The 27615-nt window shown below is 38.0% G+C and overlaps 2 protein-coding genes across 5 annotated transcripts in view; both read right to left on the bottom strand.

The window, feature by feature from the left end:
• Positions 1–20268, bottom strand: part of LOC128698583 (poly(ADP-ribose) glycohydrolase) — a 75394-nt gene extending 55126 nt beyond the window's left edge. The window contains exons 1-6 of one of the 4 annotated variants that reach the window (XM_070084933.1): positions 19859–20268; positions 13422–13897; positions 11036–11224; positions 8641–8862; positions 3752–3907; positions 84–233 (exon numbers count right to left, since the gene is read on the bottom strand). In XM_070084933.1, coding sequence (XP_069941034.1) covers positions 84–233; positions 3752–3907; positions 8641–8862; positions 11036–11224; positions 13422–13897; positions 19859–19928 — 1263 coding nt within the window. In that variant the 5' untranslated portion in view covers positions 19929–20268. Of the gene's footprint in view, positions 1–83; positions 234–3751; positions 3908–8640; positions 8863–11035; positions 11225–13421; positions 13898–19082; positions 19760–19858 lie in introns of those variants that run through there. The other 3 variants (XM_070084932.1, XM_070084934.1, XM_070084935.1) reach the window with 3 other exon arrangements.
• A 1591-nt stretch (positions 20269–21859) lies between these two features.
• On the bottom strand, positions 21860–24274 carry LOC128699341 (peptidyl-prolyl cis-trans isomerase NIMA-interacting 4). The gene is made up of 3 exons (XM_053791996.2): positions 24049–24274; positions 22987–23106; positions 21860–22208 (listed from the first exon to the last, which is right to left on the bottom strand). Exons 1-3 carry the CDS (start codon positions 24160–24162, stop codon positions 22050–22052), a joined length of 393 nt encoding a protein of 130 aa, XP_053647971.2. The 5' UTR covers positions 24163–24274; the 3' UTR covers positions 21860–22049.
• Positions 24275–27615: the final 3341 nt, after the last annotated feature.

Here is a 27615-nt window from a genome sequence, read left to right as displayed (position 1 = left end):
CCCTCCTGTATAACATTTACTGCATCTGGACAGAAAAATTTAAAAAAATTAAATATGACTACAGCAAACTTTAGTATACACACCTGCAACTGGGATAACGTGATGGAGTGTGTGGCTCGGCAAATGAGAAGTGGCGGGGCCTGTGTGACAAGCTTGGGAAGATTTAGGGCAAGGCGTATCATTGCTGGCAATGTAGTGCTGAAGAAATAATCACGTTCCACCTCATCAAACTCCTTATAAAGAAAAATATAGTAATATAGTAAAATACATAAAGAGAGAATTAAAATCCTACCCTTTAATGCCATTATAACACACAATTAAAACATAAGTCCTAGTATATCACAGTCAAGTCACAGAATAAACTGGATTCAGATCTACAGCATGCCAATTCTAAAATTAACAGCCCAGTGTTCTAACCACTGCACCATGCTGGCCTAATATGATGTGTCCAATTAGGTATGTAGCATTTCTGTACACTAGGAAGGATAACATATGCACCACTGTGACCACAAAGTGAGATTTTATAGATGAATCTTACACCATTTATGGTCACAGTGAACCCATGCTCATTGTCTTGGTGTAGAAATATACTCTTAATTGGACAAATCTTATTAGGAGGGCACGATATATGGATTAGAGTGCTAGCCTACTAGTTTTAGAACTGGCTTGCCATGCTTTTGAGAGCTGTCTGTTCCACGAGTTGCTCACATTCATGTTATTACGATTTTGAGAGTCAAACACAGAAAAATATCAAAAGCCAATGTCCCTCCAAGTCATATTTAGGTCCTGTGCACATGATATTAACTTGTTAAAGTCCTAGGAGCAACAACTACTTTTCTTTCTCTCCTCTCTCCCTTTGTCTCCTCTTACCTTTCTCATTCTCTTTCAGTTGATGTTTACTATGATGCACACAAGTGCATGTGTATATGCTCTCTCACTTGCATGCATACAAACACATTCTGCAGCTAATGCTCATCTAGACTTTTATATGTCAGGCCCAACTTGGCTTATAAAGCACCAATGCAGAACCTAATCTGAAAAAGCATGTTATGAAAGTGGAAAAAGTGCAGAGGTATGCAATGAAACTAGCTCCAGAACAAAGGGGTATCAGCTATGAGAAAAGGCTAATGAAATTGAAGCTAATGACACTGAAGGGCAGAAGAACCAGGGTAGACAAAACATACAAAATACTCAGAGAAATTGGATATGGTAGATAGGCTGTTTGAGAAGCAAAAAAACAGGTATCAGGAGACACACATAGAAGTTAAAGATAGATGAGCAACAGGGATATCAGGAAACAATTCTCTGGTCTCAGGGTGGTCATGTCATGAAGTGGAACAACTTTGATGAAAATGTGGCAGAGGCCACTCAATATGCAGTTTTAAAAGCAAATACAATAAGGGGGAAGTACTTTTGTCAAGTACCAAGTTGAGAGGCATGGCAAGGAGTTAAGACATACATAAATATGTATACAGCGGACCCTCAGCTAACGATGCTATCGGATAGCTATAAAATCAGATACCGATGCGTTTTTGCGTCAAAATATTGGCTCGGCTAACAATGAAAAACTCGGTTAAGGTCGTTCATCCCGAACGTGTCCATGCGGCCTGAGCCCACGTACAGACAGTGTGCCAGTGTTTACAAGCCAGGGAGGACGATCCCGCGCATACGTGCGATATATTTTGTATTATTCCATTGTTTTTAGTGCTTGTAACTGCTAAATAAGTCACCATGGGCCCAAAGAAAGTTTCTAGTGCCAGCTCTGTGATAAAGAAGGAAAGAAACACAATAAAATTCAAGAAAAAACTTGCAGCAAAGTACCAAAGTGGAGGAGGAAGAGAGAGGGGAGAATGTGCCTTCTGCAGTGAATCAGTGATTCTACAATATGTACAATACTAAAGCAGCAGGTATCGATAAAGGCTATAGTGCCAGCCAGCGATATAGTGTAGAATTAACAGTGTAGCAAGTAAGTTAAGCGAGTAAGCAACAGAAAAACGACACGAAAGTAACTCTCAAATGTTGTTGGATGTGTATAGGGCTGATGAACATTCATACACCGGCTTGCTGCTATCTTCCACCACCCTAAACCTCTGCTAGCATCTCCTCCGTCTAACTAATTAAACAAACATCTCCTCCACGGTAAGTGTAAATATAAAAGTGTAAGTATAAAAGTAAATATAAGTGTAAATATAAAAGGACCCCAATGGAAATAAATCACTCTGACTTTTTTGGGCTATCTAAGGTACTTTACACACATGCTGCTATGTATGATAATCTATGTACGTAACTGTATTTGTGTATACCTGAAAAAACTTACTTATTTATAAATTAAAATGTAAATATTTCTTATTTATAAATTGAAATGTAAATATTTCTTATTTATAAATTACGTACATATATTGTTTGTGTGTGGATAGTGGTGGTGGCAGAAGCCACTTCCACCACTAATATGTACAGCTTCTCTCAGTGGCCTTTATAAACCCAACACCACCACCACCACCACTTACTCCTCACATACATTATAATATATTTTATTCATTCTAGAGTATATATGATATCTCTATGTTATTAATATTGTTTATTATGTCATATTAGATGAACTGTGATAGATAAATAAGCCGCAGAGTTGACAATAGCATCATACTGAAGTACTATTCTCTCATGTCTCCTGACAGCAGGAACGGATTAATTGGATTTCCATTATTTCTTATAGGAAAAATTAAATCGGATAGCGATAAAATCGGTTAAGGACAAGCTCTCTGGAATGGATTAATATCATTAACTGAGGGTCCACTGTGCAAGTCCACATTCCTTTATCTGAAATTCTGAAATTCGAAAAGTTCTGAAAACCGAAGTTTTTTCGTGGAGTGTGGAGCATCAGTCATCTCTACATAACTCCAATGCTGCCAGTTGTGTCTCAGCACTTGTAGTGTTCACACTTCCATCTGCTGTTCACTGATATTTTGTTTTTGCTTTTTATTTTGTGACTGTTTAATTACACTGTGAAAATGTCAAAAAGAGCTGCAGATATCCCTATGGGTAACTGAGAAAAAGAAAAGGAAGCATTCGACGTTATCAATAATGCAGAAAGTAGAGTTACTGCAGAAGCTTGATCGTGGTGTGTCAGTGCAGCGTCTTACTGAAGAATATGGTACTGGAACTACCACTGTTTATGATTTAAAGAAACAGAAAGACAAGTTACTGAAGTATTATAGTGGCAGTGATGACCAAAAACTAATGAAAAATAGGAAAACACTGGATAGGGCAAAAAACGAAAATCTTGACTGTGTACTAATGGAGTTACAGGAAGCTGACATCGAAGAAATGCTGAACATTGACAATGATGCACTTGAAGAAGCCTTTAATTAAAAACACTGTCTGTCAATCGACTTGAGAATCACATTCCTGGTCTATAATTATCCCATTATTTCATTTATCAATGTATTACTCTATAAATAAACCATAGTAGTATTTGTAGTCTTTATTTATCCCACTTAGTGTGAGTATTCATATGTTTTTGCTGCAGTGTTAATGTTTGATTGTGGGGTGCTGCCCTAGACCCCCACCTTCATTCTGAAATTCAAAAAATTCTGAAATTCGAAACACTACTGGCCCCCAGGGTTTTGGATAAAGGAATGTGACCCTGTATACAGCTTTTTTTTTTACGTTAACATCCTTCTACCTCCAAGGCAGGAAACAATCATCATAGTTCATGCAATCACCATTTTGCCTGTTTAATGATTTAAATCACCTGCTCTATCAGGTGTTGAAGACCCTTAAACCTCCATTTTGTTGCATAACGACTGTTGTAATCCAAGACTGAACGCTGCAACTCCTCCACATTTCCAATACCTCTTCTCAGTGACTGGCAGATTATCGACCATCGTGGGACAAGTGAATCACTGCCCTGCGAATAACAAATATAGGAATATGGAACCTTTCTAATTTCCTAAAACTTATCTGAAAGAAAAATGTAAAAGCATGCATTATTTCATCATGCCACTCTTAAAAATTAGTTATATGTAGTTTCCAAGTAGGCACAGCAAGTATTCTTCTATAATAGGGTCAACATTTCAATTGAAAAAATACTATGCTCATAATTTATATTTTTTTTTTCCAACAAGTCGGCCATCTCCCACCGAGGCAGGGTGACCCAAAAAGAAAGAAAATCCCCAAAAAGAAAATACTTTCATCATCATTCAACACTTTTACCTCACTCATACATAATAACTGTTTTTGCAGAGGTGCCCAGAACACTGCTAATGTCCCAAGCCCCTCATTTAAAGTGCAGGCATTGTACTTCCCATTTCCAATACTCAAGTCTGACTATATAAAAATAACTGATTTCCCTGAATCCCTTCACTAAATATTACCCTGCTCACACTCCAACAGCTCGTCAGGTCCCAAATACCATTCGTCTCAATTCACTAACACACTCATGCATGCTTGCTGGAAGTCCAAGCTCCTCGCCCACAAAACCTCCTTTACCCCCTCCCTCCAACCCTTTCGAGGACGACCCCTACCCCGCCTTCCTTCCCCTACAGATTTATACACTCTCCATGTCATTCTACTTTGATCCAATCTCTCTAAATGACCAAACCACCTCAACAACCCCTCTTCAGCCCTCTCACTAATACTTTTATTAACTCCACACCTTCTCCTAATTTCCATACTCCGAATTCTCTGCATAATATTTACACCACACATTGCCCTTAGACAGGACATCTCCACCACCTCCAACCGCCTCCTCGCTGCAGAATTTACAATCCAAGCTTCACAACCATATAAGAGTGTTGGTACCACTATACTTTCATACATTACCTTCTTTGCCTCCATAGATAATGTTTTTTGTCTCCAGATATACCTCAATGCACCACTCACCTTTCTTCCTTCATCAACTCTATGGTTAACCTCGTCCTTCACAAGTCCATCCGCTGACACGTCAACTCCCAAATATCTGAAAACATTCACTTCTTCCATACTCCTCCTCCCCAATTTGATATCCAATTTTTCTTTATCTAAATCATTTGATACCCTCATCATCTTATTCTCTTCCATGTTCACTTTCAATTTTCTACCTTTACACACACTCCCAAATTCGTCCACTAACCTCTGCAACTTTTCTTTAGAATCTCCCATAAGCACAGTATCATCAGCAAAAAGTAACTGTGCCAATTCCCATTTTGTATTTGATACCCCATAATTTAATCCCACCCCTCTCCCCAACACCCTAGCATTTACTTCTTTGACAACCCTATCTATAAATATATTAAACAACCATAGTGACAATACACATCCCTGTCTAAGACCTACTTTTACCAGGAAGGAGTCTCCCTCTCTTCTACACACCCTAACCTGAGCCTCACTATCCTCATAAAAACTCTTTACAGCATTTAGTAACTTACTACCTATTCTATATACTTGCAACATCTGCCACATTGCTCCCCTATCCACTCTATCATATGCCTTTTCTAAATCCATAAATGCAATGAAAACTTCCCTACTCTGTTTTTAACTGACAAATCGATTCGTTCCTTAGGCTTTCTTAACATGTTTATCTCGCTCTAATATTTTTTCTTATTTTCAACAAAATTTCTTGAGAGTGCCTCTCTCATTCTTTCATTTGCTCTCCTTTTGCACTCTCTCACCACTCTCTTCACCTTTCTTTTACTTTCCATATACTCTGCTCTTCTTATATCACTTCTGCTTTGTAAAAACCTCTCATATGCTACCCTTTTTTCTTTTATCACACCCTTTACTTCATCATTCAACCAATCACTCTTCTTTCCTCCTGCACCCACCCCCCTATAGCCACAAACTTCTGCCCCACATTCTAATACTGCATTTTTAAAACTATTCCAACCTCTTCAACCCCCCTACTACTCACACTTGCACTAGCCCACCTTTCTGCCAATAGTTGCTTACACATAAAACAATTACAGGCACTTGTTTTACACTCACTTGGCAGGATGGTAGTACCTCCCTGGGTGGTTGCTGTCTACAAACCTACTACCTCATAATATATATTTTAATTCTAAAGCAAATAATTATATACCATATTTAAATGAAATTTCTTTCAACAAATCAGCCGTTTCCCACTGAGGCAGGGTGGCCCAAAAAGAAAAACAAGTTTCTCTTTTTAACTTTAGTAATGTATACAGGAGAAGGGGTTACTAGCCCCTTGCTCCCAGCATTTCAGTAGATTCTTACGACACGCATGGCTTATGGAAGAAGAATTCTGTTCCACTTCCCCATGGAGATAAGAGGAAATAACAACAAGAACCAGTAAGAAAATAGAAGAAAACCCAGAGGTGTCTATATATATGCTTGTACATGCATGTGTAGTGTAACCTAGGTGTAAGTAGAACAAGACATACCTGAAATCTTGCATGATTTAAATGAATATACAAAAGAAATGTTAACTTCAGGCTTATAACAGTAGATCCTTTAAAATTAAATTTAGTTCTGCACTGTGCATCATACATAAAAGAATGAAGTGCTTCACATACATTTTGCTTGTCATGTATTAGAAATCTAAATGGAAATCGAAGCAATACTCAGCCCACTGGGCTCAGTACAGGTAAGCCAGCAGTCACTGCTGCCATGGACCAGCAAAGTGACACTCATACCATTGGAGCAGTTCACTGGAACCTTACTCTGAGTCTATAACAAAAGGAAATCACCTTACAGTGTGTGAAGTTGATACCTTACTAAGGTGACCTTAAAAACTAATAGAATGCAATTTGTTTAGAGGAGGATGCATGTAGACTTATCCCTTAAATGGCATACCCACCAAAAAAACCTGTTATAGCCCATAAGCCTCAAACTTCCTTTGAGTCATGGGGTGAATTTTGTGTCGATATTAGCCACCAAGAATGACATAAGCTTATACAAGTAGAAATCAGTCAAGAGTTGGCAATGAGAACAGAAGCTGAGTGTCTCGAGTATTTAGGCCACAGCTTTAAAAAAAAATAAGTGTACTCACAATTCAACCACTGGGAAGAGCATAGTACAAAGAGAATTAACCTCTTCCTTTATCACAAAAGAATTATTTTAAGAAAGTAACACTTGGCTTTTTAGTATGGAACCTTACATGCCATGAAAATCTTCACAGAAAATATCTAGTGCATTCTCACATGCTCAAAGAAATCACCAATCGAAAGACTGCCACCTTAGTGTAAATGTGGGTCTGAGCTTGAAATTTGCTAGAACAACCCTGAGTGACCATTAAGCCACAGTACTTCTGATAGGCAAGTATGTTTGAGAGACATTTGTCATATTCTTATCTAGATTAGTTTAAAGAATTCCTGCAAAATAACAGCTGATCCAAAGCACATTTATATGCCTATGTTGTGAATACTGCCTTTCTTGCATGAAACCAGTAAATAAATATATTTATAACTATGAATCTAGGTAGTAGGTTGGTAGACAGCAACCGCCCAGGGAGGTACTACAGTCCTGCCAAGTGAGCGTAAAACGAAAACCTGTAATTGTTTTACATGATGGTAGGATTGCTGGTGTCCTTTTTTCTGTCTCATAAACATGCAAGATTTCAGGTACGTCTTGCTACTTCTACTTACACTTAGGTCACACTACACATACATGTACAAGCATATATATGGGTTTTCTGCTATTTTCTTTCTAGTTCTTGCTCTTGTTTATTTCCTCTTATCTCCATGGGGAAGTGGAACAGAATTCTTCCTCCGTAAGCCATGCGTGTTGTAAGAGGCAACTAAAATGCCGGGAGCAAGGGGCTAGTAACCCCTTCTCCTGTATAAATTACTAAATTTAAAAAGAGAAACTTTTGTTTTTCTTTTTGGGCCACCCTGCCTCGGTGGGATACGGCCAGTTTGTTGAAAGAAGAACAACTATGAATGGAATAGAGCATCAATAATTCAATTAAATGATCAGATGCTAATGACTACATTGAATTGTTACATCCATTCATAAAGAATTTTCAACACACTGAGTGACTCAGAGGGGACAAAAGCTAGAGCTAATCACTGGCTGCTGAGTCAGTGATTCTCCATCTGAACTTGTGTTTTAGCTGCAGTTAATGGCTATCACCAACTTCACAAGTATCCTGATTAAAGTCGTAAGCTTCTCTCTTCTATGTGCGGGTTATCTGTGTATTGTGTATCCTGATTAAAGAATTCTTTTGCTTTCTGTGGTTTAATGACTAATGTGATGGAATGGCAATTCCAGGACCATTAGACTGTTAGTTAAATCCTACTCACTCCATTAATTGTGAAATTTATTCATTAAAAATATTCAGCAAATTTTGTTACAAGTTTTGCATTACCTCCATATTAAATATTAATAACTTAATTGTCTTTACTCAAATTGCAAACCTCAAATTTCTTTTATGCATACAGATAGTGATTCTGAATGCCACCCATTCTCAAATGTGGACAGCAATCCTCACTGCTGTTCAAAACTGCAATTATCATACTGTGCTAGACAAAGTATCTTCTCAATTTGCAAGCTATATTTTTCTTGGCAGCAAGCAAAGGTCAACACACTTATACTTATTAAATGTTTAGTATTTAAATTTCTTTGCATACCCATTGTATAACAGGCATTCTTGTTTGAAAAGATAGCTTCCCTATTAAGTTTACAAAGGTATTTGTAGCTTCTTACCTTTCCCAGTGGATACTGACTCTTTGGTGAGCATGGCATTCTGACATGATATTGGTCCCATACATCAGTATAAGACAATGGATGTGGGGCAGGAGCACCTTTAACAGGGAGAGGAAGCCTCACCATCACTGTGTGGTCAGGAGCAGGATGCACTGGTGGCAAGTTAAGGTTACTGCTACTTAAAGTAGTCAGGGATGAAAGAGGAAAACAACGCCATGTGATCTGTCAAAAGAGGTATTTTCTCAAGCACATCATTAAAGAACAAGGAAAGTGATTTACAAAAGTAAATCCAGATTTTGTTGTAATGTAACAAATGGCTAATTGGTTAACTGAATATGAGTTTATTATACCCCTCAGTACCCACATAGAAAATGTTCCATGAGAAGAATGTGGAAGGTGACTTTGCATATACGTACAAAAATTATAATAGCAATAGTAAAAAATTATTTAAAAAAAAAAAAAAAAAAAAAAAAAGACACAAATGTAGATTAGGTAAAAGTCTTTCAATATTTGTCTTGCAAGGCACACAGTTACTCAGAAGGTTTTGGGGAGATTTAAGTTAGGACTAAAACAACTTTATACTCTACAAAAAAGTTATACATTTGATACAAGACTTTTTATACATAAGTGTACTAGTCATACCTTGGTAATACAGCACTCACTTTAGAGTGCTTTGCTAATATGGTGCTTTTCAATTATACAGTAGGACCCCTGTATCCCAAGATTCTGTATCCGCAGTTTCAGTCATCCACAGTTTACTGTGGCCCAAAAATAACCCATATTTTTGCTTAATAATGGCCCCAGAGCACAAAAGTACTAATGCTGGCAGTTCTTCAAAGTCAAAGAGAAGCCATGAAATGATTCCCATCAGTGAAGAAGTGCTAATTCTAGACTTATTTTGCTTAATTTATCAATTAAACTTTATCATAGGTATGCATGTAAAAGGAAAATGACTTATTTATAGGGTTCACTACTATCCATGATATCTACGGAAAATCTTGGAACATATCCCCCGCAGATATAGGGGACCACTGTATTCATGTTTATTATTTTTGGCACTTTCCTTGCTCTTAAGATGGTTTTCAGCAATACTATTCAAAAAAATTTATTTATTTTTCCTTTTGAATTTTTTTTGGCCTAGTGCTATTGTGCATAATAAATGATAGTGTAAACATGTTATTAGGTTTTTATATACGTGCTTTGACAAATGAAAAAAGGCAATATTTGCTTTGTGGTGGAGGTCTGGAACCTAACACACTGTATTAATGAGATAAGCCTGTACTGAGTTTAATACTACGAATGTCTAAAAATAATGTGATAAAATAAGTTTAAGTGACAATTCTGTATTAGACTGAAAAACTTGCTATAGACCATACCACGGGCGGGGATAGAACCCACGATCAGAGAGTCTCAAAACTCCAGACCATCGCGTTAGCCACTGGACCAGCTAGCCACAATAAGATTCGTCCAACTAGGTATATTTCTACACCATAGGAAGGTTAGCATAGGCACCACTGTGACCACAAATGCAAGTTTTTACAGACGAATCTCCAGCTAGCATGGCCGTGACGAACTCTAGCTCAAGTCCCCCAAGCTAGAATTTGTCACGGCCAGCTGGAGATTCGTCTGTAAAAACTTGCATTTGTGGTGACAGTGGTGCCTATGCTAACCTTCCTATGATGTAGAAATATACCTAGTTGGACGAATCTTATTATGGCTAGCTGGTCCAGTGGCTAACGCGACGGTCTGGAGTTTTGAGACTCTCAAATAGTGGGTTCTATCCCCGCCCGTGGTATGGTTTGTTTGCAATCGTGTCATTATGATTTCGTGAGTCAACTTGCTATAGTAATGTAAAGGGATTAAGAAAATAAAGTACAAAGCATATGTAATAACTGAAGGTAGTAAGCACAGTGGTGACATTAAGTAAAGTCTACCTCAGACACTTTTCATGACTACACAACAATTCAGCCATATAACAAAAGAATGTCCACTTTATGCAGTCTATCAATGCTTAATTTTTAATAATGAAAAGTTTTTTCAATACATTTTGCAATCAGCATCAATCTCATATGATGAATACCACACATGTGGAACAACCTCTTACAGTAGGATATTGCATAATAGCATATTGAATACCACACATGTGGAACAACCTCTTACAGTAGGATATTGCATAATAGCAAATTCATATAAAGCAAGGGAAACCTGTACAGTATTAATATGAAAGATGATAGGAATTATATATAGTTAGTATAGCAATATCAACGTATCAGACATATACATTCAAAGAGGACTGAATTTATATCAAGCTCTGGCAATTTTTTTTTTATATTTTTGAAGCTGATGGCAGATATTCATAATAGAAATGTTATACACAACAAAGCAGCATAGTTACCTCCATTTCTTCTCCCATTTTCTTGTCATCATTATCACCATCATCAAACATATCTGGAGACATTGGAGCATTTTGTTCAGCTGTGTCTGACAGCGTAGTCACCCCCAATTTCATCCTCCGCTCAGCTGCATCTGCCAGAATTTTGCGCCTTTCTGATGATCTTCCATTGATATGCCGGCTTTCCTTTTCCTGGTAATATACAGTATTTCATACTAATTGTGCAACTACAGGCATGTACATCCACACGTGCACGACTCGACTTCTAGAACCACAAATAGGCGAGTACGTTTACACACATGCCTGTATGCACACACACATGTGCACAGGCACATACACATGCACAGAAGGTGTCCACTAAATCCTTTTCTGGTTTAAAAAATTTATGACAACATGATAAAAGATATGAAAATGTACTATAATGCATATGATAGCTGAACTATTAAAATAACATTTTTTGTTGTTGTTACAGGTTGTGACTGGAGTGCTCAGTCAATAAAGAGAAAACCATCTGAATAAGGAGAAAGCTCAATGTATCACTTTAATATTTGTCACAACCACCGGACACTGGTGTTAATATCCACAAAGCATTCCAACACAGTCCTAGGGGAAATCTCTCTGGGGAGCTTCTTGCAAACTGCATTTATGAGATCAACAGTGTAAAAAGTCATACAAATGAAATTATGGTTTCACTCATATAAGATGTAATTAGTCATGGCCTTCAACAAAATGATAAAACTCAGCAGCTTACATGTTCCATAGTGGACTCAACTGAAGATACCAGTAGCTACCTAAACAAGAATTTATTTTTTGATGAACCCACAATTCAAGTCTAGACAAATTAATAAGCAAGGTGTGTAATTGCAGGAATCTGAAAACCTACACAAATTCCATGAACATGAGTGTGACAGTCCAAAGATTAGTGTCTGGTGGATCTGTGAGTGATATGGTAGTCATCTAATTCTTCTTACATGAGCCAGCTGTCACACAAAATGTGTACCTTGATATGGTGTAGAATTATGCAGTTCTCCAGCAAGAAGAGCTGTAACCAAGCAACTAAGAAGATGGTGCACCTCCACACTGGAGTGCAATTGTGCCTAATTATCTTAAGATGAAGTTGCCTGGGATATGGATTGGGTGGCATGGCCCCATCAAATGGCACCCAAGCTTCCGTGATAGCATGCTTTTCAACATCTTGTGGCGGTTTGTGAAGAATTATGCTTTCCAGATACCAGCTGCTGACATTAGAACACTCCATACTAAAATAAATTATGGTGTCAGAAAAGTCATACAGGATATGTTTACCAATATGTGGAATGAACTGGAGTATTATTAGATGTGTTCAAGCAGTGAACATACTGGGGTTCAATAGATTAGACAACAGTAAAGCTGTATGTAAATAATAAATACTCCATTAATTCATTTTTTTTTACTGAACTGGCCATATCCCACCAAGGCAGGGTGACCTAAAAAAGAAAAAATAAAGTTTCTCTTTTAAAATTTAGTAGTGTATACAGAAGGTTTACTAGCCCCTTGCTTCCGGCATTTTAGCTGCCTATTATACAGGCATGACTTAGAGAGAAAGAATTCTGTTCTTCTTCCTCATGGAGATAAGAGGAAATAAACAAGAACTACTGTATTAAGAAAACAGAAGAAAACCCAAAGGGGTATGTATATATATGCATGTACATGCATGTGTAGTGTGACCCAAGTGTAAGTAGAAGTAGCAAGATATACCTGGTATCTGGCATGTTGATGAGACAAAAAAAAAGAAGACACCAGCAATCCTACCATTATGTAAAACAATTACAGGCTTCCATTTCACACTCACTTGGCAAGATGGTAATACCTCCCTGGGTGGTTGCTGTTTACCAACCTACTACCTAGGATTAGTTCAAATATCATACGAAAAAAAATGCATTTTCATATGTTACCATTTTGTTGTAATAATTTTTGAATCTGAAAAAAAGACTTTGTGGACACCCTAGGGAGGGGCCACCAGATTTATATGGACACCCTAGGGAGGGGCCACCAGATTTATAAAGTCCAAGAAAATTGTCAAATACAGAAGCTTCACAGCTTGCTCTAGCTTCATTCAATAGGATTGGAGGCCTTTGGATCATGGAGAAAATGCACACTCAAATTCCTGAAATTCACACCAAAAAAAAGTAAAAATTACAAGGAATGCAGTTTTTTAACCTTACTGCCTTATACTGTACCATTCATGATGTATTATTTCGATAAGGTTTCAGTAGTTTACTTTTTTTATGAAAGGTTCTATAGTACCCCAAAGTTGGTAAACCCCTGAATTAGTATGCACTGCTCATTACATAATCTATGCACACAATACACGAGTTAACTGAAAAAGAGACTAGTATTGTTACATTACCTTCATGAGAGACCTTTTTGGAGACCTTTTGCCTGTAGCTTTTTTGTTAAACTTCTTGGGTGTGGATCCCTTGGATTGATTCTTTTCTCTGGGACCAGTACTCAGAGAACTTCTACACTCAACACATGTTTTGGTGTCTTCCAATCCATCATTCTTTTCACCAGTAACTTCCTTCTTTTTCTTTTTTTGACTCTCATCTGAATCTTCATTCTTTTTCCCCTCTTCTTTCCCCCTTTCTTGATCATTGCTATTTTCTGCTGACTGTTCATCATCAAAACACTGCTTTTCACCCTTACAATCCTCATTTTCGGGGGTTTCCTTACATGCTTTATCAGTTTCCATCATTTCAATATCATCTGCTGCACTAATGTCTGATGAGACTAGTCTTAGACACTCTATACTTGCCTGGATGTTGTGTGAGCTATCCAATTCTGCATTAACAGTTGACTGGTTATTTTTACTCTGAAGTTTGCTTTCTGAAAGTGCAAAATAAATATAATATACATTCTTTTTAGCCTCCTATGTCTACATAAAAATACAAGACAATCAATTTAATCTGATGTGGTACAAAATTGTTATATACCCAAATACCATAAAAATTAATTTCTTGGCCAGCATACCTATATACATATATACTACATGCACGTAGACACTTACATATACAGTGGAACCTTGAAAATCGAACGTACCAAATATCGAACATTTTGAAAATAAGACCACTTTTTCGGACAAACTGTGTACCAAAAATCGAACGCGTTTCAAATTTCGGACCGCCGGGTATGGGACCTGTCCGCTGGCCCGCTCTGTCCGCGTCCTCGTGCAGGCGTCGTGAGCAGTCTAGCTTTGTTTATGCTTGAGTGAACACTAACCTGCGCTCTCATTCACACATTTTACGATTATTTCGTTGTGTTTAGTGCTTGTGGGACTGTGAAATAAGCTGCCATGGGCCCAAAGAAACTTGCTAGTGGTACCCCTGTGGTAAAGAAAGTGAGAAACACCATAGATGTGAAGAAGGAAATAATACAGAAGTATGAGAGTGGTGTGAGACTTGCTGAACTTGCCAGGATGTATGGGAAAAACAAGTCGACCATCGGTTCTATCCTGGCAAAGAAAGAACAAATCAAGGAAGTTGATGTTGTGAAAGGTGTTAATATGCTAACCAAAAAAAGACCACAAATAGCTGAAGAGGTTGAGAAGTTGTTGCTGGTGTGGATCAAGGATAAAGAGATTGCAGGTGATAGTGTTTCAGAGACGATTATTTGCGAAAAGGCAAGGAAGTTGCATGCCGATCTGGTACAGAAAACTCCTGGAACCAGTGCTGATAGTGAATTTAAGGCCAGCAGAGGCTGGTTTGAGAGATTTAAGAAGCGTAGTGGCATACACAATGTTGTAAGACATGGTGAGGCAACCAGTTCAGACAAATGGGTGGCTGAGAAGTTTGTACAGGAGTTTAAGGGGTACATAGACAGTGAAGAATTCAAACCTGAACAAGTGTTTGTGACGAAACAGGCTTGTTTTGGAAGAAAATGCCAAAAAGGACCTTCATCACACAGGAGGAAAAGGCACTGCCAGGACACAAGCCTATGAAAGACAGGCTTACTCTTTTGTTTTGTGCAAATGCTAGTGGTGATTTTAAAGTGAAGCCTTTACTTGTGTATCATTCAGAAAATCCCAGTGTTTTTAAGAAAAACAATGTCTTTAAGAACAAGTTATGTGCCTTGTGGAAAGCTAATCATAAGGCATGAGTCACAAGACAAATTTTCAAAGAGTGGGTCAGTGAAGTGTTTGACCCCAGTGTGAAAAAATACCTCCAGGAAAAGAAATTGCCACTCAAGTGCCTCCTGTTAATGGACAATGCTCCTGCTCATCCTCCAAACTTATTAGACCTCTTGTCTAAGGACTTCAGTTTTATAAAAGTGAAGTTCTTGCCTCCTAACACCACTCCCCCCCTCCAGCCCATGGACCAGCAGGTCATTTCTAACTTCAAAAAACTCTACACAAAAGCAGTGTTTGAAAAGTGCTTTGAAGTGACCACGGACACTAAGTTGACCCTAAGAGAGTTCTGGAGGAATCACTTCAACGTCTACAACTCCATAAGCCTTATAGGTAAGGCTTGGGAGGGAGTGACTTCCAGGACTTTGAACTCTGCTTGGAGACAATTGTGGCCAGATTGTGTCCAAAAGAGGGATTTTGAAGTGTTTGAGGCTGACCCTGACCCTGACCCAGCTCACCCTCTGCCTGTTGTGGACTCTATTGTGGCATTGGGGAACACCCTGGGATTGGAGGTGAGTGGTGAGGATGTGGAAGAGTTGGTGGAGGACCACAGGGAAGAGCTAACCACTGAAGAGCTGCAAGAGCTTCATCTGGAGCAGTATCAGACCACAGCTGAGGAACTTGCTTCAGAGGAGGAGGAAGAGGGAGTGGATGAGGTGCCTTCTTCAAAGATTAAGGAGATTTGTGCCAAGTGGAATGATGTCCAAATGTTTTTGCAGAAGTACCACCCTGAGCAAGCTGAAACAAGCCATCTTTGCAACAAGTTCAGTGACAGAACCATGTCCCATTTTAGGGAAATGTTAAAGAGGCACCAGAAACAGAGGACTGTGGACAGTTATTTTGTGAGACAGGGGTCCAGTGACTCTCAAGCTGGTCCTAGTGGCATTAAAAGACAGAGAAGGGAAGTAACCCCAGAGAGGGCTTTACCTGAAGTCCTCATGGAGGGGGATTCTCCTTCCAAACACTAACCCCAACTCCCTCTCTCCTCCTCCCTATCTTCCAGATGCCATCACCAATCTTCAACAAAGGTAAGTAAAAATTTTATTTTATATTTTATATGTATGTATTATTTTATATGTATGTTATTTTATATGTATGTAAAACTGTAATTAATCTCTATAAAATGTATTTTTTGTGTGAATATTTTTGGGTTTCTGGAACGGATTAATTGTATTTCCATTATTTCTTATGGGAAATATTGATTCGAATTTCAGTCTTCTCGAAATTAGAACTAGCTCCTGGAACAGATTAAGTTCGATTTTTGAGGTTCCACTGTACATGTATGCATACACACACCTACCCAGTGTGTATGCAACTATGCATATTAGGATTCCCTGTAAAATCTACCTCCAACACTTCTCATGACTACACAACCAATGAGCTACATGACAAAATTTGCAGCAAACTTCTTATCATGGAATGAACAGAGGTAACTCTTCATCATGAAGTGATAAGAATTAACTCTTATCATGGAATGATAAGAGTTAAAAGTTATGGTAAGAGTTAACTCTTATCATGGAGTGACAAGAGGTGAGTCTACTCCTAGGAGAATTCAATTCAATTCAATTCAAGTTTATTCTCCATAATGGTTACAATGTGGGGTTTACAGGTTTTGGGTATTTTGTGGTTTACATGTTATAAAATACTAATTACAGAGGGGGCCACTAGCACCTAGCATGGCTAGGCATTTCGAGCAGGTTTAGATTAATTCTTAACATTAAATCCTTACAGATTATGGTATTAAGACTAAGCGACTACATCATAATTTGAGTTTAGCAATGTGAATGCTTTTGTTTTGGCACAATACAAAGTGTCTATATTGGAGTATCATAGGCAAATAACCCGCACATAAAAAACAGAAGCTTACGACGACGTTTCGGTCCGACTTGGACCATTGACAAAGTCGGACCGAAACGTCGTCGTAAGCTTCTGTCTTTTATGTGCGGGTTATTTGTGTATCGTTCCAGTCACGGTATTGTGCCTTTTTGTTATTTATCATAGGCAAACTTACGACAAGTTAGGATTTGTTATTTTAAGATTAAGATTAGTATTTCTGGGTTTATAGTCAGTGGGTGAGTGAGTGTAATTTTGAACCACCAGGTGGTTATCATGTAGTTAGTTGTTGGGGTGGATCAGGGAGATAAGATGTTTTCTAACTTTAGTTTTGAAAGTGATGAATGTGTCTGCAGTTCTAGAGTTTTCAGGTAGGGTGTTCCAGATTTTAGGTCCTTTGAAATACACTGAATTTTTGTAAAGGTTTAGTCGAACATGGGGAATGTCATAGAGATGTTTGTGTCTGGTGTTATGCCTGTGGATCCTGTCACAACTATCAAGAAAGCATTTTAGGTCAAAGTTAATATTGGAATTTAAGGTCCTGTAGATATAGATTGCACAGTAGTAAGTGTGGATGTTCTGAACAGGGAGTAAGTTTAGATCTATGAAGAGTGGGGGGGGGGGGTGTTGCCAGGGATGGGATTTAGTGATTATTCTTACTGTAGCTTTTTGTTGGGTTATTATTGGCTTTAGGTGTGTTGCTGCAGTTGAACCCCAAGCACAGATAGCATAGGTGAGGTATGGATATATAAGTGAATGGTATAGTGTGAGAAGGGCAGTTTGCGGTACGTAGTATCGTATCTTGGAGAGGATCCCCACTGTTTTGGATACTTTTTTTGTTGTGTGTTGGATATGGGTGCTGAAATTTAGGTTGTTGTCGAGGTATAGGCCAAGGAATTTGCCCTCATTATGTCTGGCAATTAGAGAAAGAACTAACAAATTTAAAAAATGAGGAAAGTGGAGTTATTCGACATAACAGCTAAGAATGGGAATGAAGCTACTGTTACGTAACAGCTAAGAATGGGAATGAAGCTACTGTTACATAACAATTAAGAATGGAAATTAAGCCACTGTTGGCTAATATAAGGGACAGCACCTCAAAGACAGATGATTTTACAGATAACTCATCCAGACGACTTCCCATAGAAGTCATTATCACACCTCCCCTTTGGTTATCATCGTTATGAACACCAGTATCATCATTACCAGGTTATCCTGTCTGACTCTTATGGATTATCCTAAGCAATTTACACAATGTATGATAATTGTACTTGTGTGCTCTTGTACTTAATTTTAAATTTGTACACTGGTCTTATATAATACACTGGGTAGAATTTAACCTAGGATAACCAAATACAGTCAAATACTGTGATTTACATTCACTGTAGTCACTGGTACAACGTCTATTTCATCACAATCATTGTTCAAGTTTATATTACTGTCTGTAACTTAATTGTAGATTACCTGAATTAAATTAAAGCTTTTAAGACAACCAACCAATGGTATTACAAAAAACAAGATTAATTTCCACAATGAATTTAAAGGCAAAGGAATTACAAGGATATATATGCTGTAGGCACCAAAGAACCTCCCTTGAAGGGTTATCATCCTCATTTCCATTCTTAAATCCATTGTTAAACTTATTATTATAATCAAAATGAAGCGCTAAACCACAAGGGCTATACAGTGCTGTTGAACTTATAATTAAGCCAGTAATCAATATACTGTATCGAGGCCATTAAACCAGGGATGCCTTATTTATTATTTAAAGATAGGCAATAATTGTCAAAAATTATTTTTATTATTATTCTTATTACTGTTATAAATCTGTATGAGATACACAACACTGATATGTTGGTTTAACTTACGATAACACAATAAAGTAAAACAGTCAGAATGATAACAAATTCTCACTACAGGCAGCACACTCCACCAATATTCAAAACACTAAACCTACTCACCATACAAAACATCCATACTTATTACTGCACCTATTACATACATAGAACACTTAACTCTGATATTAACCCTCCCCTCAAACATCTCCTTGCCAACCTCAACAGAACACATGACCATAACACAAGGCACAGATCACTCTTTGATGTTCCTCGTGTCCATCTCACACTATGCAAAAACTCAATGCACATAAAAGGCCCTAAAATCTGGAATTCATTACCTGTAAATATAAAAGAAACACTACCTGTTTATAAATTCAAGTCTCTTCTCGAAGATCACTTACTCACCCAAAACCAAATAAATACTGAATAACTGAACCTTATAAATTGTTTATCTTGAATGTTTCTCACAATTATATCACATAAATGTTAAACCTAAGACCCAATCTAACTTTGTTATCCTTTAAATACACTACCTAACAGAATACTCCATTCTACTGAATGTACAGCAATGCATGCAACCATATGACCTGTCTTTGTAATACTCATTTGTGCTTTATAGTTATCTGTTTACAATAATGTTTTATCACTGATTACATCATTGCTTAGTTAATCTTAAGTTAATTTTAAGCCAGCCCGTAATGCTATGCATACAAGTGGCTTTGGCATGCTGCTCTTACCTGTATTTTTTTTTATCTCTGTATGTATGTTCAAATTATAAAATAAATAAATAAATAAATTGTGATTTATTTCCACAAATATCAACTTCAAATCTGTAAACTTGTAGTTATTAAACTCCTCTTCTTCTTGAGGATAAGTACAGTTTGCTTAGAGATTCAGTCCTGGCGATGATTGCAGTGCCTTAAGCTTAAACATCAATACATGACTATTATCTCTTAATAATTTTAAACAAAAGTGAATTAATACATTACTAACGTGGAGACTGCATGAGCATCTCTAGTAGTGACACCTGACGTAACTTCTTCCTGGGTGGATATTCTGTCATTACTTGCCTATACCTTCTGCTCACCTCTTCGTACCGTCTTCTCCTTCACAATACGTGCTGGCTGGATTTATATTTGGTACTTTTAAGACAGAAATGAAAATGTTAATGTGATGCAACAGCAACAATAACAAAAGTCTTGCGCCCGCGCACGTTCTCACTACCCCCCTATTACTATTTATAACATTAACTTTACCCACGTTATCTACTCTCGTCCTATTCATTCACCTTCCTAATGATTTGCGATCGAGTAATATATTGCCGAATTTATCAGCTCTATGCATATATATGATGACTAATGTAAATATTTACTCGGTTTTCCCTGTGGTTAAGGGTTGTGAGAGTTGGAGGAGCAGCACAAACCTTACCATAGTTACCTAATACGTACCTTTAAACGGACTCGGCCAATTACTATTATCGTTATTCACGGAGACGCGCTAAACCCTTGTGAGCTAGCTACATTGCCTAGGGTCAAGTGCCCTTTAACATCAGGGCTCTTCCTCTGAAGACTAAACTCAGCAATTCGATTTTTTCACTAATTTTATTTATTAATAATTATCGTTATTTGTTATTATTACATTCATGGGGCACTAAACCTGTAGGGATCAGTTCCTGCGGGGAATGGGAGACAATAGGTTTGATCCACGGAAGACGTCAGGTCCGCTACCTTGGATAATAAGCATCTCACCAGCATCAAGGAACCTCCCTTGAGGGAAATGGTCATACATTATCATGGGGAATGCTAATTATTATTATTATAATAAAAAAGAAGCACTAAATGGGGAATGCTAAGCCCATAGGGATTATACAGCATTTGAGGGGATGAGGATGGATGGAAGACATTCAAGTTTAATTCAGGGAACTGAAGCATAGATCTAATTCCTTAGATCAAGAGTCCCTCACCAACATCAAGGAACCTTCTTTGAGGGGAAAGGGTCATATAGTGGCTGGAGAATGGAGATAGTCATTCTGATCCAATTAGGATGGTAGCTAAAAGTCCTTGGAACAAGAGCCCCTCATTATTGTTAAATTTAAGGGAAAGTGCTAAACCTGCCATGCAGCACCTGGAAAACAGGAGACAATCAAGTTTGATCCAATTAAGGTCAGGGCAAGTCCAATTTCTTGACTCAAGAACAAAGAACCTCCCTCGAAGGGTTACCATCCTCATTTTCTTACTTAAGTCCATCGTTGAACTTATAATTAAGCCAGTAATCAATATACATGTACTGTAAAGAGGCCATTAAACCAGGGATGCCTTATTTATTATTTAAAGACATGAACACTTATACAGTAAGGAAGAGGAGGGAGAAGTAAATAAAATTACCTGAAAAGCATGTGTAAGCTTGATGGATCAAAGATTTTTTCCCAAGGGAAGAGTTTACTGAGCAGTACCTCTCATCCTGTAAGTGACCATACTGCTTTTATAAAAGTACATTACAGCCTAAATGATTGACATGCCATTGGCAATATCAACTACAACTTCAGGAGTTCCAATGTACAAGTATGTATGTATATCAACATCTTTATAATATTATAGTCTCCTGTCTATAACCCTGCCATATCTTCATTGACTGTTGCTTGTGAGTGGGCTATCAGTTTAGGATTACACTGCTAATAAATCATGGGAAACAACTCGTTTAAAGAATACATACATATTCTTCACCTGTCATAGTCAGTCAATCTTTTGTTTAATAATCACTTTGTTTTCAAGATCATCTATGTACCAGTGTAAGTGACTGATGGTTAAAGATGCACATAGCCAAAGGAGACATTACTACCTGTTCCCTACATGAGGCTTTATTAAGTACAGACACTTAATAAAGCCTCATCTAAGTAAAGTGTCATAATAAAGAGGTCTCCTTTCGCAATATGTATGATTTTTAACCACTTGCTGGCTACACCATACAGTATACCAGGATAAGTAAAAAATAATGTTATAACATATTTTGTATTTCAGACATACGTATTGTACTATATATCTGCAATTACATTTTAAAGTATTTAACCCTCCAGAAGAAGTACATTTGGCTAGGCTGCACAAAGCATTTCCCTCATAAACCACAAAACTGGGGTGCTGTAACGGACATTTAATATCTCTGAATTTCTCGATTTCCCAAACAAAAATTATTTCTTTCCTTCAACCATAATGATATGATATCCAAACTTAGTTTTCACTGGTGGATCAGTATAAACAGGATTTGCAAGAGATGATACTGGCAGAGCAAAGGCAGCATCCTGAAATGGGCCAACCATTGAGCCTCTAGTCATCCAACCAAGGTCACCCTGTAAAAATAATGAAAGTAAAAATAAATAAATAAATAAATAAATTATAAACACACACATATACCTGAGCAAAGTTTAACAAAGACAAGAACTAGTCGAGTACAAAACTGCAGGTGTGACTGTCTCATGCCTAACAGATGGAGTGAGCCTACAACACATATTTCACTGCATTTCATGAATATAACATAATAATAATCAACAATGAAAAAATCACAGAAATAAGCCACTTTTCCAGTATAGGCTGTGGGCCACATGACTGAATTCTACAATGAGGCAGGACAAGACTGATCTCAGAGATAGAGCATTCTGCATGATACAAAACATAAAATCAGGCTCACCAAATTGCAGATACAGTTAAAAAAGTTATTAAAAGGTAAATAAATAAAAAAAGAGAAATAAGACTCTTCTAATATATAAGCTTCATGTATTTCATGAAGCAAAAGCTTCCCCCAAAATTTCAAATTTTATTTTTTTACCTCAACATTAATCTTCTGCAAAGGCAAGGTGACCTAAAGAAGAAAGCACATTCACTATTGTTCATTCAATCAATGTCTTGCCAGAAGTGTGCTGACATCAAAACTGAGATTACTCGCTCTAAGCTGCAATGTCAAGTCACTGCTGGCAAGACAGCAACTGAATGAATAATGGTTAATGTTTCTTCTTTAGATCACTATGCCTTGGGGTGAGATAGCCTTAAAGGTAAAAAAGAAATCATTTACTTGCATATATTCTACATTATTATATTAAGCATTAAAATCACAATTTTCATTAACCTTACCCCACTTCGAGCCTTGTCTTCTGAATATTGAGCAGCAACTTCATTAAATTTCATTCCAGATTTGATTTTCTCAAGGGCTTCTAAAACCTTACTTTGTTTTTCACAGAGAATGTGACGAATCTGAAAAAAAAATGCCATACTGCTGTTTAGAATTAACTGTAAGTGAAGCTCTAAGACTAAAAATACATCATCTTTAGATGTTTTAAAATTTTCAATGTGTATAAGTCAATGTAACAGTGTAACCTTTTTCCATTAGGGTCCTTATCAGCATTTTCAGATTCAAGCACATACACCATCTTATATTTAACCTATAGTGATATTAAACATAATAAAAACAAAAAAAGAAAGTTACATTTACAAGTTATACAATGGGTTTTCATACATGTTTTACAATAAAAAAAAGTATTTGGTTGAGAACATTATTACTATGGGGGAGTGCTAAACCCATAGGGATTGTACTGTTCCTGTGGGGGGAGAAGGCATTTAGGTTTAATTCAGGGAATTGGAGCACAGATCCAATTCCCTAGAACAAGAGCCCTTCACCAGCTGCTCGAGAACAATGCTACAATATCAGTGCATAATTACATAAATTACAAAAATCGCTTTTTTTTTCTTTATGCAGCTTCTGTCATTAGGTATTTTTTCTGTCTGTCTAAAATTTATTCAATTATTGTTGACGAAAGATTAAAATATTTTTATAGCTACTATTTTTTTCTTACAAGTAATTTAGTGGAAGCCTTTTTTATAATAAATATTTAACTTAGACATCTTTACAACCTGTTATTATTCAAAATTATTTAAGGTTCAGTTATTGTGGCATTATAATAATAATAATAATAATAATAATAATAATAATAATAATAATAATAATAATAATAATAAGGGACCCCAATGGAAATAAGTCACTCTGACTTTTTTGTGTTATCCCAGGTTCTCTACACATATGCTGCTATGTATGATAATTCTATGTAACTGTATTTGTGTATACCTGAATAAACTTACTTACTTACTTACTAACGAAGCGCTAAACCCTTAAGGGTCATACAGCTATTCTGGTATTACCTTGACAGACGAGCCTCCCTTTTTTTCTTTGGTGCCACTGCCACCACTTGCTTCATCTTTGTCCTTTTTACCTCCTCCTCCTCCTTTAGCGCCTCCTTTTTTGCCACCCCCCATCGTATCCCTCGCCGTTGTTGTGTGTTTTCTAAGGGTCAGGAATTCTGCTTTTCTTCTTAGTCTATTTCTTTTTGTTGTGGGTTTATAGGGCCACCAGAGCCACCACCGTCGTGAGTCCTGCTTCCTGGTACCCTTGAAAGAATTTTTGCCCAAATTTGGGTGGGAATTGGGAAGACAACGAAGTTACTTCCGGCTATTGAAACAGCAATCATTGTTCCTAATTGTGTCAGGTGGACCCTTATCTAAACCCAGGCACAAGAAGTCGCCCATACTCCACTGGAGTCAGCTTTCCTTAAGTTGCAAAATTCCGCAGAGAGGAAATGAAGATGCGACCCACACCAGTCGACTAACACCCAGGTACCCATTTTATACTGATGGGTGAACACTAGACAGCAGGTTTCTTACGAAAACACATCCTAATGTTTTTCAGTAATACCGGGGATTCGAACTCCGGACCTCAGTGTGTGAGCTGAGTGCGCTAGCAACTGAGCTACGGGACAGATGTTATAGCAAGAGAACAGATCAAAATTCGCTACCTAAGCTGGATTTTTTTAGATTTTAGATTTTGCCACCGAAGTGGCAAAATCTATTGTGCACCCCATATACATCCTGTGGACGGTAGCGCGAGAGCATATGGATACACAAAAGGCCTAGGAATTAGGCCCCAAAAGGGTTAACAGGAGTACATATGGATTTATATCTACATATCTACATGCTTAGGGCAGAAAAAGACTGAAACATCCGCACTTCACCAACAGGGACAGCATCGTGGAGTTCGACCGCGAGGCAGCTGTCAGGTGTGCCACAGGCAGTGTGTACTCAGTTCCTCAAGCTTCAACATCCGTGCACACGAGGGCCTGGGATCTTCAATCAACTTGGCGTCCACCAGGACGCTGACATGTCCCTAGGGGAGCTCTTCATCGGGCTGCTAACGGAGTCACTGGCTTCTTGGACCTCTTGGGGAGGGTCGATGGTGCTCGTGCAAGCAGCAGATCCCAGGGCAACTTGCTGCTGTTTGCAATGGCTGTCTACCGAGGAGAGACAGGCACCTAGCAACATCTGTTGTTAGGGCAATGGATGAATTCCCTGCTATGTTTGTTTACTGCTCATTACTCTGTAATTTGTCTATGATTGTAATCATGTGATAACGTGTTTATCATTCATTACCTTTGAAACTTGTCATGATTGTGACCAGCTCTACCTGGAGCTCATTACCTTTGTAAATTCTCATGATTAATGTGTTTATGATTCATTACCTTTACAATTATTCATGAGTGTGACCAGCTCTACCTGGAGCTCATTACCTTTGTAACTTGGTCATGATTATGACCAGATCTAGTTCATTACCTTTGTAACTTGCTCAGCTATCAAAACTTTGGAGTCCAGTCCCTGGACCAATTATGTACCTCTGTAATCTTTTGACTACCGCCCACAGGATGGGTATGGGGTGCATAATAAGCATATTAAACTAAAACTAACTAACAGTGGTTGTTCTCGTGACAATTCGAGGAGTCGTGTAGAAACTACCACCGAAGTTTGAAGACAATCAGAACAACCATTCTTCAATATGTGATCTGATTCCAACAGTTACAGTTTTAAAAATATTTTAGTAGGTTAGGTTAGGTAAGGTTCGTCAGGAAACAGGACAAATGTTTCCTGACGCGGGTCTTAGTCAGATGATGACCCGCCTTTGGAGCTTTTGGTCATCTGACCGAGGCCTTCCGCTGGCTTACCGGTCCACCCCTTTAAAAATTATGGTCATTTATAACCAGTCTGTCTATATATTTTAGTAAATTTTCAAATTTGCAGCAACTCGCACTAAATGTCTGGTATAATGCTTCTTATTATAGTTTGAATTGTTAATAATATATTGAAGTAAGTAAGTTTATTCAGGTATACACAAATACAGTTACATAGATTACCATATATAGCAGCATATGTGTAGAGAACCTAGGAAAACCAAATAAAGTCACAGTGACTTATTCCCTGTGGAAAATTTTTTGATTTTCCGAAGCTATAGCGCCTAATAGGTGTTTAATGTGTCGATATGAGTCAAAAATGTATTTGACAATAGGATAGAACCAAGAGTTCCCTTTGCGCATGCGCGGATGTGCGGGGGTATAGGTCGAACTGGGGCACGAGGAGGTGGGAGGGCTTTGAATGTAGTGAGGAGGCTGGGAAAGCATGGAACCAGGAAATTGGCGTTCACGGCGGCCTAAGGATTAATATAGGCCTCATTTCATAATAGGAAGTGTCGTAACTGTTCCTGGTGGAGAGTGAGGGAACATGATTCACGGGACCACCGTAATAAGGTGGTAAAATTAGTGAATAATGGTTCGACCGGGTGTGACTGGTGCGCGGCCATGGTGTGTGTCCAGGGGAAATACCCGTGAGTTAATCCTCACTCATCGGCCTCAGATCTTAATGGAGTGACTTCTAACGTGTATAATAATTATGAGAAGTTAATCGTCTTGTGAATGGTAATGTAATCAGTGATAATAACATTAAGTTAAGAGAATGCGGGATGTGAAATAGATCGCCCTGCTCCGAGTGAACGTGTGATTCTCGTACTGAGGATAGTGAAGTTTTACGGAATCACGACTTCTAAACCGGGACAAACCAACGGATACCTCGTCCTGCTGGAATAAGAACCGTGTCGGTGTAGCAGGACATTGAAATGAGATGGTGAATGGAGGAAATAAGGAGTATCAATCACCCACAGTTAAGTAACCCTTCTAGTTATAGCAGACTGATACTGGCCAGTTAGGTAAGTTGTAATTGGATAGGTTATGAGTGATCCAGCTTCATCAAGTGACCACCAGAGAATATCTGGTAAGTGGTGAGATTATGTACAAGTGTTTTCCCTTGATGGATATATCCATGTGTAACCTACCCCACCCCCCTTCATTCAGTTAAACTAATGTAATCTATACAGTCCACAATTAATTAGTAGCACCATACTTGTGGGTGCTATCCAATCCATACTGGTCTCGGATAGATATGGATAAGATTGTGAGGTCGAAGGAACCACTTGCCGTGACCAGGGGTGGTTAAGTTTTCTCACATGTCTACACGGGGTGACTACGGTAAATAATATGGTTGTCTCCCAATGAGTTTACTTGTAAGCATGTAATGTTGAGGTACATAAAGGTAAGCACCCCTAGAAAATTTTCCATATTCCCATTGGGGTCCACCCCTTGCGCCTCTGTACCTGTTTAGACGACTAGCGGTAAATTGATTTATGCCGTGTAAAACAATAAAAGATAAAATTGAAGGAATACGGCAGTATACATATATATGTCAATTCTAGGTGGGTCTAACTCACACCCAATAACACCCACTCGTATACCTATCCAACCTATATTTCAAGTTCTCGCCTCCCGTCCCCCCCTCTCCTCCCAATGACGCTACCTGGAAGTTTGTCCCTGTCATCTACAACTCTGTTGCCTAACC

This window comes from Cherax quadricarinatus, chromosome 14 (assembly GCF_038502225.1).
Source record: "Cherax quadricarinatus isolate ZL_2023a chromosome 14, ASM3850222v1, whole genome shotgun sequence".
Lineage (NCBI taxonomy): Eukaryota > Metazoa > Arthropoda > Malacostraca > Decapoda > Parastacidae > Cherax > Cherax quadricarinatus.
The sequence above is the reverse complement of the archived record's forward strand: the minus strand, read 5'-3'. Positions and strand labels throughout refer to the sequence as shown.